Source organism: Fukomys damarensis, unplaced genomic scaffold (genome assembly GCF_012274545.1).
Source record: "Fukomys damarensis isolate Sample0158 unplaced genomic scaffold, DMR_v1.0_HiC HiC_scaffold_16, whole genome shotgun sequence".
Taxonomy (NCBI): domain Eukaryota; kingdom Metazoa; phylum Chordata; class Mammalia; order Rodentia; family Bathyergidae; genus Fukomys; species Fukomys damarensis.
Genome location: NW_022900928.1, coordinates 71444048 through 71454397, shown reverse-complemented (window position 1 = coordinate 71454397; position 10350 = coordinate 71444048). Strand labels below are relative to the sequence as shown.

Sequence of the window (10350 nt, the reverse complement as noted above, 5' to 3'; positions counted from 1 at the left end):
AAAAAAAAAAAAAAAAAAAAAATCCAGGATCATGGATTGCGAAGTTATTTCCCTTCATCAGGGACTGGGAGATTCCTCTTTTTATTCTCTGTGTTAGAATCAACCAACTCAGCAAAAGTCAGGCGCAAACCCATATAAATGTTCATCCCGGAGGAGTATGGGAGCAATCTCACTAAATAAAACAATAGAATTGCCAACAGACATATGAAGCAAATGGTAATGAATTCCTAGTGTTCCAAAACTGCCTGGTTTGTGATTTTTCTCTACCATGATGGGTGCAGGAACGGGGCAGGCAGCTGCACTCACTAAAGATTGGCAGGAAGACAGGATGGAGGGAAGACGAGTAGTTTAGAACTAGTTATAATAATGGTCATAAAGTCTGAACTAAGTAGTTAGCTACATAGAGACAAGAAGAGTCTGTGAGGTGGAAAGAAAGTCATGTCAATGAATTAGAGGATCCAGGGGGTTTTCTTGTTAATTCTACCAAAACTTATCAACATCTACCATGACACACACAAACTGGTATATTCAGAGAACAGGAATTAGCCATGGTCTCTGTATCCAAAGAACATACAGTCTAGTATAAGCTCAGAGGCTCTAATCACATTGTCAAACTTATAAACTAATTAGCATGGTCGATGGTAAGAAGGCAAGTTCAGTGGATTGCAAGTTTAAGAAGAGAATGCCATATGCTCAGTGCACCCTCACGCTCCTGCTCTCACCAGTCACTGTTTACTTGAATCATGGTCTGCATGGCCAGCTAGAATTCCTTGAAGGAGGAGGAGGAGGACCTCCACAAAATGTGCTGTTAGCTGAGCTCTGAAGAGTAAACTGCTATGCAGAGATAGCAGAATGAGGCACACCATGGGCGGAGGCAGCAGCCTGCACTAAGGCTATGCTGGGGAAAAAAAGGTGTCACCTGTTATTTAGTTAGTTACTTAGTTCATCTTCTCTATGGGACATTTTTCTACTTCATTATTATGATATATTTGGCTAATGGAAACCCTATTTATGTGCATCAGTGTCTTTTTTGCATGTTTCTTTGGTTTATGCATATTTCCTTCTGTACAACATATTTTATCTGATCTGTACTTTCCAGCAATGTAGTCAATCACTTCTATAAGAAGCTATGTTTCTACAGAATCCCAGTAATGAATGTAACTGTATTGTATATCTAGATTGTACCAATAAACTCAACAAAAAGAAAAAAAAGAAGCTATGTTCCTTTTAGTGAAATTTATAAATAGAAAGCAACATTTGAGTGGACTCTGTGCTCCTGGCTATTGGACTTTTATAGAATCTAGAAAGTTTCTATAGACAAAATCGGCCAATATTTAAAAATAAAAATTTCAACTTTGCGGAGGCCTCAACTTTTAAAGTAACAACAAACATAGCATTCTTTCTTCTTTCCTCAAATCTTCATTTGTGTGTTCTTTCTCCTGTGGTGAGAAATCTAGTTTCCTACAATAATGTTTTTCATTTGCTTGATCTAACAAAACTTATTTATTTATTTATTTATTTATTTATTTATTTATTTATTTTTGTACAGGGATTGAACTCAGGACCTTGTGCTTGCAAGGCAGGGATGGTGTCACTGAGTTAAATTCCCCAACATTCAATTTTTTGAGGGTGTTTTTATAACTCTCTTGTAGAGGTCTTTGTGTAATTTAAATTAGTTATTTTATGCTGTATTATATATTCTATATACTTTTGCAGAATCTTAATTTTTTTCTACAGTATTTATTATTGTTATTAATATTATTTTAAGGAAATGAGGTGTCACTATGTTACCCACACTAAATTTGAATTCACACTACAAATTTGGGGTCCACAGTGGCTGTATTAGAGTTGTGTACAAAAACCTACCATGCCCAACTTTGACACTATATTAAATAGTATTCTAAAAATGTTTTTATTAACTAGGTGTTGATTTCTGTACAGAAATTGATTTCAATAGATTTTCATTTTACACTAACCTTGTTTAATTTAAATATAAATTTAATGGTATTTTGCAGGTTGTTTTAAACATTTTATGGATGCTCATATTTGTACATAATCTTTTATTTTTCCCCCTTCAAATTATTACATTTTAATTTTTCTTCCTTTCTCATTTGCTTTGGAGAAGACCTCTAATATATGCCTGAATAGAATAACTAGCACCTTTATCTTACTTTAGATATCAAGAATGTGTCCAACATTAAACCATGTAGTGTAGTGGCTTTCTTCATGTTCTCTGGTTGTCTTTATAATAAGGCTAAGGAATATCCTTTTAAGATACTTTGAGATCTGTTTTCAGACTACGTTTTCCTTTTTAATTTGAATAATGGAAGGTTGCTGAATTTCATTAAATTAATTTAACACAACTATAGCTGTTAGGTGTACAGTTTTGTTCTTTGCTTTTATTTTTAATATATGAATTATAATGATTATTGTCAAATGTTACACAGACCTTTCATTTCTGGAATAAACCTAAATTAGACATGATATATTAACCTCTGTCACATACATTTGGATTTGTTTGGCAAATAACTGCTCAGGAATTTGAGTTTATTCTCATGTAAATAATGACCTGTATTTTCTTTTCTTAGAATATCTTGTAAGATTTTTTTATTGAGTTTATTGGTACATTTTAGGTATACAGCACAGTTACATTCATCATTGGAATCTTGTACCTTTCCAAGACAGGTCTTGGTTCTCATTTTTTCCCCTTGTCCCTGTCCTCCCTTTAATATCATTGTTATCCTAGCATCATAAAATGAATGAAAAAGTTGATATTCTTCCTATTCAATGAATTGTTTTCAAATGTTTATTCAGAGTTACCAGTGGGCTATCTGGACCTGAAATTAGGGGACATTTGTGATCCTTTTTATTTTTAGATGTTTGCAGTAAATAATGATTCCATTTAGCGTGGGGAGTTAGTACATGTATGTACTATGCTACATATTAATTCTTTTTCTCCCCCCACCCATTAACTCACTCTGCCCTCTATCTCTTGGTCTCCTTCTCAGCTGAAAAATAGCTATCTCCCTGTTTCCTATTATTTGTCTTTTTTTTTTCTTTAAGTTATTCACACTTTGAGTTTTTCCTGTAAGAGAAACTATGTGCTAGTTAAGCTTGTGCTTCTGGTCATTTCACTTAATATTGTGGTCCCAACATGAACTCATGTCACTACAAGTGTGCCAAATTTATCTTTCTTTCTAGCAAAGGAGTACTCCTTTGTGTATAACTAGCACGATTCTTTATTGATTCATCTGTTGATGGGTGTCTAGATCACTCACAATATTTAGCTATTATGAGTTGTGTTGCTAAAACAGGTATGAATGGATCACTGTAAAATGATGTCTCTGACTCTTTTGGAAAGATATTTACAATGGGAATACCTGGGTCATTGTAATTTATATTTTTAATTTTTTGAGGAATCTCCATGTTGATTTCTAGTAGTGGTTGTATTAGTTTGTAACCCCAATGATACTGTACAAAGGGTTTTTTTCCTCTGCCTCCTCCCCAACATTTGTTATTATTTGATTTCTTGATGGTAGTGATTCTTTCTGCAGTAAGCATGTGGCTCCATGACAATCTCTTGTGACTATCTCCCATCCAATCACTGTGGTAGGGTGACACCAGGAACCCTAGGAAGCATAGTTGTTCTGTGACTCTGATTCAGAGAATCCCTCAGTCTTAAAGAATTAACCCCCTCCCCAAATGGCTCCTGATTACTCACTCTCACATATGGTGGGTACTGCAATGGATTTGTTCTCCTACTCTGTCCTGCCTTGTGAAAGGATTTACTTTCATAGTCAAGACCCACACTTTTTTGCAGTTTGTTATAACTCTGGGTTTTTCTTAGGGCTAGCACAGCCAGCTCAGTTCATTGTTTCTCCCTGGGGCTGCTGAGTTTCTCCAGGTTTACCTGGCCTTTGCACAGACAGGCTCCCCTTCTTCTAAACTGGCGTCAGCATTTCTAGGCTACTTCTTTCTTTTCTCTGCATTGTCTTTGATTTCTACAGTTTCTCTAGGATTTCTAGTTTTTCTTATAGCTCTTTATTAATTTTAAGTGCTTTTTATGTTTTGTCTGTTCCCTAAATTGTTATTTTCTTGGTGTCACAAGTCCAGGTCCTGGAGAGATTTTGACGTGCCACCAAGTTTTACACCTCCACCTTTTCTTCTCCAGTTTTAACAATTTTTCAAATGTTCTTATTTTAATGAGAGTTAAGATACTTTTTAATTTTAAAATTTACTTGCATTGGACTGAGGCTGTTTCTCAGTGGTAAAACACCTATCTAGCATTTGCAAGGCCTGGATTCAATCCCTACTCTTCAAGGAAAAAAAAAAGTGGCTATGAAATTTTCTTGCTTTAAATTGTTTATGGACGTGCCTTACAATATCATTTAGCATTGTACATCCTACACTGATACCACCTTTTCATTCCTAATGTTGGTTATCATTGTGTTCTCTATGTCCTTGACCTGGAAGTTTGTTAATCTCAATAATCTGCAGAAGTTTTGTTTCTTTCATTGTTTGTTGTGTGAATTTTTCTTCCGTCAACATCTGTTCCTATTTTTATTATTTTCATTCTTTTAAAATCCTTTGGTTTATTGCAATGCTACTCTTTTTCTAACATCTTGAGATGGAGTCTTAGGTTATAGAGTTTTAGACTTCCTGTTTATTTCTAATGTATTTTTATAGCTACAAATTTGTGTATATCTATAGCTGAATCCTAAATTTAGACATGTAATTTTTCACTGGCATTTATTTGAAAATACTTCATAATTAGTGTTAGGATTTCCCTCTTAAGTGTGTTATTCAATACTATATTGTATAATTTCCCAATATTAGATTTTTTTTAGTTTTTAGACATTTTATGTGAAGAATTATGGTAATTCTTCAATCATTATCTTTCCTCTGAGAGTTTTTACTCATTGCTTTTGATGGGACATTAGACTAAGCACCAAGAATCACAATCCAGTTATAGTCTAATGACATTCAGTCATTGGGCTGTTGTACCTATTTCTAATTCACCTTGACTTCTTCAGTTTGAGCCTATAGGGTTCTATTCAAAAGTCTAAGGTATGGGGCACATTCCCTTTGGAAAATCCAAATCAATACTTTTTTCTTCCTGACGTTGTGACATAGCTTAGGTTTTCAGCCATCCATTTGTATTTAATATTTGCTGAAAAAAAGTAAGTGGATGCCAGTAGTCAGACTTATTTATCTTGGCTTCTGTCCTTTTCTCAGCTTTGGCTCCTATTTCTTATTGTCTTGATATTGCTCTTTTTTAATTATTAAAATGTTTTACATAATTTTTCTAATTTTCTACTAGCTTGAAATAACTTAGTCTATCATGTTGTGAGCAGAACTCTTAGAAAGTATGTTATTATAAATCATATATTTACACCATGTAAAGTTATGATACATTCAGAGGTCAAATAATAAAAGTTTTAGCTCTTGTTCCAGCCCTGTGTTGGGAAACTTCAATGAAACTCTCTAAGCCTCGGTTTTCTCACTTGAAAATGATGATGCTAATTGTATTTCCCTTAGTTCATTGTAAGATTTAAAATAACAGAATGAAACAAATCATCAGGAATTGTGCTTCACACAAAATAAGTGCTATATCAAATTTTGCTATTATTGTAAGAATTGTTTTTATTATCATTCGCATGAAGCATTCTAGTGATATCCTAGGCATATTGTTAGCCATCATAAAAACTTTAATTTTAGTTTTATATGTAGAAAACTCTAAAAGTTTTCAGTTCATGAACTTAATTTGTTCTATGGTTCTGGAAAAGATGACAGTGTTTGTGTTTCTGTGGGAAAGGTGACCACAGTAATGTTCATCACCAGGTACAGAGTTCACAAATAAAAACAAAATTTTGCCAAAGGCTTCTATTTGCCAAATTGTTCTCAAAAAAAAGCATCTGTGAACCGAGGAACCACTGTATAAGCACTCTGTAACATAGCCTACATCTCAAAGACTATATTGAAAATTTAAAAGTGGGGGTGGGAAGTTGCTGGCAGACTGCAGCATGTAGAGGGAATGAGCACAGTTAGGTCACTCCAGTTCAAAGTTTGGTTTTATCCTTGCACATTCAGAGCATTAATCCTAATGCTGATGTCATTAGCCTTGAGAATTATGACTCACACTAGCCCCACTCAAAAGTACCTGATACATAAATCAAATTCTAGTAATTCATTTACAATGCAAACTGTTTCTGTCATTTTCTAAAAATGATGGTATTTGTATCACCAGTGTATACTCTTTTTATAGACAGTTCTACTTGGAAAATCAAATTGTGGCTATAAAGCTATTTCATATAAATGGACAAGAGCAGATTGAGAATTTTCCAGTTAGAAGAGCAGGAAGAACACTTCCTCTGACTAAGAATGGCTTGGCCAATGCACACAAAATAGGAGAAAAGAGTCAGGAAGGCACTGGTAATAGTTTCTGTCTTTTCCTTGGTTTGCCAGTGGAATGTTGCAGTCAAACCAGTGCTCTATGTAATCTCTACTACTAAAAAGTAAAAGCTTTTGGGCAGTTTTCTGTGATTGACTTATTTCTCTTCAAAATGAAACAATACCCTGATTATTGAGAGACTCGCTGATTATGCTGTATCATAAATTAAAACATTTATTTGGATCTAAAAATATAGAATATGCATAATGAATGGCAGCTGGTAGATTTTTGGTAAAGAAAGTAGAATATTTCATCTTCTATTTTGACCTTTCTGTGTTAATATGCTGACTCTATTCTTGACTGCCTTTCTCTATCCTCAATGGCTTTATAATCACAGGTGTTTTTCATTCAGTATTTGAGACTGTACCCTCACCAACTTAATAAAAAGCATTGCCCATCTATCAGGTGGCAATTCTGAGTTTATCACAGGGGCAGATAACATGCAGTCCAAGGTGAGGAACAGGAATGTGCAGGTCCAGAAGTGAGCAATGCAGACCAAGGGTGAGACATGGCAGGGACACTACCAGAAGGGCAAAACTTGTCTCCAGGATACATTCTCCTATGTACTTAGTATTTAAATGGGTTTTCCATTTTCCTGTTTTAATTATTATTTGTATTAATGGGGCTACTTTTGGACTTTGAACAGTGGCCCATTGTAGTTAGCATCTAGAAAGTGGCATCTAGCCCTAGTGGCTGAAAGCCCACAGAAGAGATGCTGAAAGGGTGTGGCTTTTGTATTTAAGAGAAGAGGCAGAGGAAACAAGAAGTTTGGCTGTCATTTCTCGGTCTCAGGGGTTATGCTGCAAGACTTCCTTTGGTTTGATGACCTATCTTCTATGCTAAGGATACAAAGCAAAGAAGAAACAAATATGACCAGTCTAACTGTTTACATGAGATAGCAAATCAATATTCCATTTTATCACTAAGCACCAAGAGAATATGTCTCTGTGTAGACTTCCTAAGCTTCTTTTTCCTAGTTGGTGATATCTATTACTTAATTCCCTTTTGAGTGGTACAAAGCAAGAGAAATAATGTCTATTTCCTATTATAGGATTAACAATTAGGTATAATATGCATTATGTTACATAACACTTGAAACATAATAAATACTCAGCTAATAGTAGCTATAGTTGTCATTCTGTTGTCCTGGTGCTTATTCCGTTCTCTTTCTTCCATCAGTCTCTTAGGCTTCTGAAATGTTCTCTGTAGGCTGTGGTTGAAGACATCTCCAGGCTGGGATCTGCCTTCTGGCCTGTCTACTAACATGTTTTCACCGGAACAGATTGTCATCTTTAGGACACAGCGGTTGCTTATGTATGCTTGACTGACTAGGAAGAGGTCAGTGTGCTCCCACGCTTCTTTGTTCCTCTAGACAAGCAGATGTTTCTGACAGTTTGATCAATGCAGATAGGTGGATTTGGATTTCTTCAAGAAATTGTAACTTGACAAGTAGAGCCCATCATCCCTGTTATTTCATTTCTCTGGCTTCCTGTCCATTTATTCTGTGACGATTTCCAAAAGAAATATGAGGCTTATAAGAAAAGCCATGAATAATTAACACATCAAAAAATTTTAAAAGAAAAAGAAATCATGAAGAGAGGGAGGAGAATATGTTCACTAAAAACACATGATAAATTCTGGATAAAAAATGTACCTATTTTTCCTTTAAAAATTATTCAATGTAAAACAATATAGCTACTTCAATTTTTTAAAACTCTAACATGGACTTTATGTATAAACATAGAAATAAGTCAATATGGCTTTTATTTGGAAAAAACATTTTGCAACATTTGACTTTCATTTTTTTTTTTTGTTTTTGACCACCTTTTACAAAAGTAAAATTGATTCTTCTAGTATTTAATGATAAATTTTCCAGGTTCAAAGTTTTCTGGGTGTCTAGAAACTATCTCAATCTCAAAAAAGTCTCTAAACTAGGATTTTAAATAAAATCTTAAAACCACATAAGACTATATACATAGGAGTTCTTACTTTAAACATTATTTAGTTTGTTTGAATTATGTTGCCTAATAATATCACATTGTAGTTTACACTCTACATAAAAGAATATAGAATGTTGATATTTGGTATTAAGCTGACCTTTCTAAAATTCTTCTTTTACTCACTCTGCACTCTAGATAGATATGAATAGATTTTCAACTGAGACCATTCTTGAAAGGGCACAATATTTTTTAACCCTTTTAAAGAGTGAGAAAAATTAAGAAATATTTTGGAGGGACAGTGGTTCTTACTAATGATCCATGTAATATAAGAAGCCATGCAATGTCTTATCAAATAACATTTTAAAGTATACTTCATTATAAGACATGGAGAAATAGAAACAGACATATGTTTTAAAAGACCAAGATTAAGGGGCAAATTAATTCAGAAGTTACAGATGAAAACTTGTCCTAAAAACAGGGAATCAAATTTTGTCCAGCAAAGCTTTAGATAGTTTCACTCATTTCTCAAAGCAAGGTTCCTCTTGAGAAATATGTGCCTCAGGGCTGATTTTACATCCTTATTCCTCAGGCTGTAGATCAGTGGGTTCAGCATGGGAGTTACAAGGTTATTCAGCATCTGAATTACAGCACCAAGCAAGGGACTGGGGTTGGGCTGCAGATAGATGATGATGACTGGCCCATAAGCACAAAGGATTGCAGTCAGGTGGGCGCTGCAGGTGGAGAATGCTCGTTGCCTGCCCTCTGTGGAGCGGATTTTTGATATGGAGATTCCAATGCGAGTGTAGGAAACAAAGATGAGAAACAAGCAAATGAGAGATACAAGGCCAACGTTTGTAAAACTTACCCTCTGAGCTAGAGAGTTATCCTCACAGGCTAGAGGCAACACTGCAGGTATATCACAGAAGTAGTAGCTCACCTGGTTGGAGTCACAGTAAGGTAATTTGAAGGTGAGGGAGGTTAGGATAATGGCATGGACACAGCCACTCATCCAGGTTCCTGTGGCCAAGACAAAGCACACTCTGTGGTTCATGATGACCATGTATCTCAGTGGATAACATATAGCAACAAAGCGGTCATAGGCCATCACTGTGTATAGAAAAGTCTCAGTGCAGCCCAGGAAATGGTAGAAGAAGAGCTGAGTAGCACAGCCCTGAAAAGAGATGACTTGACTCTGCCCAGAAAGGTATGACAACATCTTGGGGACGGTAGTCGAAGAGAAACCCAGGTCAAAGATGGACAGGTTTCCCAAGAAATAATACATGGGAGTGTGAAGCCGGGAGGAGGACAAGATAGCAGTAAGAATGAGCACATTTCCCAGGAGGGTGCTTGAATACAATGATGAGAACAGGAAGAAAAGGGCAGTCTCTAGGCCTTCTGTCTGAGGGATGCCCAGCAGGATGAATTCAGTCACCACAGTGTGATTTCTCATTTTTGTGGAAGGATCAACACTTGGGAGTCTGTGAAAAGAAATTAGTGGTTAAATGTAAATTATCTGTGTTTAGATCAGTGAAAGTGGTAAGGGATATAAGGATCAAGATGTTTATAAAGTAATGGTCCTGAAAGAGCTTCCCAAAGCACATGCATAGTAGGTAAGTCAACAATGAGAAACTAGCATGAAGGATCTGAGCTCTTAATGAGACAAAAATTTACTTAACATGTCCCTTGTTTATTGGAATAGCTACCATAAACAAAATACAGATGACATTGTGGTAACCTTCACTTAAAGCTCCAAAATCTGCAATTCTCTTACCACATGCAAATTAAACAATACTAATTTTTAGTATTAAATGTCAGAGATACAGGTAGAATTTTTCAGGTTTCATGTTCTGAAAATTCTGATATGTTTATTGTAAATTTTCTAATCTAATGCTGTCTTTAAATTGTACATCTACCTATGGATTCAGTTGACCCTATGTATCTATCCATCCATCCATCCAT

At 35.3% G+C, this 10350-nt stretch overlaps 1 protein-coding gene across 1 annotated transcript; it reads right to left on the bottom strand.

Annotated features, from left to right (window-relative positions):
- Positions 1-8875: 8875 nt before the first annotated feature.
- Positions 8876-9852, bottom strand: LOC104857992 (putative olfactory receptor 10D4). Its single transcript, XM_010618074.2, has one exon. The coding sequence runs from the start codon at positions 9839-9841 to the stop codon at positions 8906-8908; it is 936 nt and encodes a 311-aa protein (XP_010616376.1). The 5' UTR covers positions 9842-9852; the 3' UTR covers positions 8876-8905.
- Between the last annotated feature and the right edge of the window lie 498 nt (positions 9853-10350).

What these genes read in the sequence shown, in the direction of transcription:
- LOC104857992 (XM_010618074.2), bottom strand. Translation starts at nt 9,841, where the DNA reads ATGAGAAATCACACTGTGGTGACTGAATTCATCCTGCTGGGCATCCCT.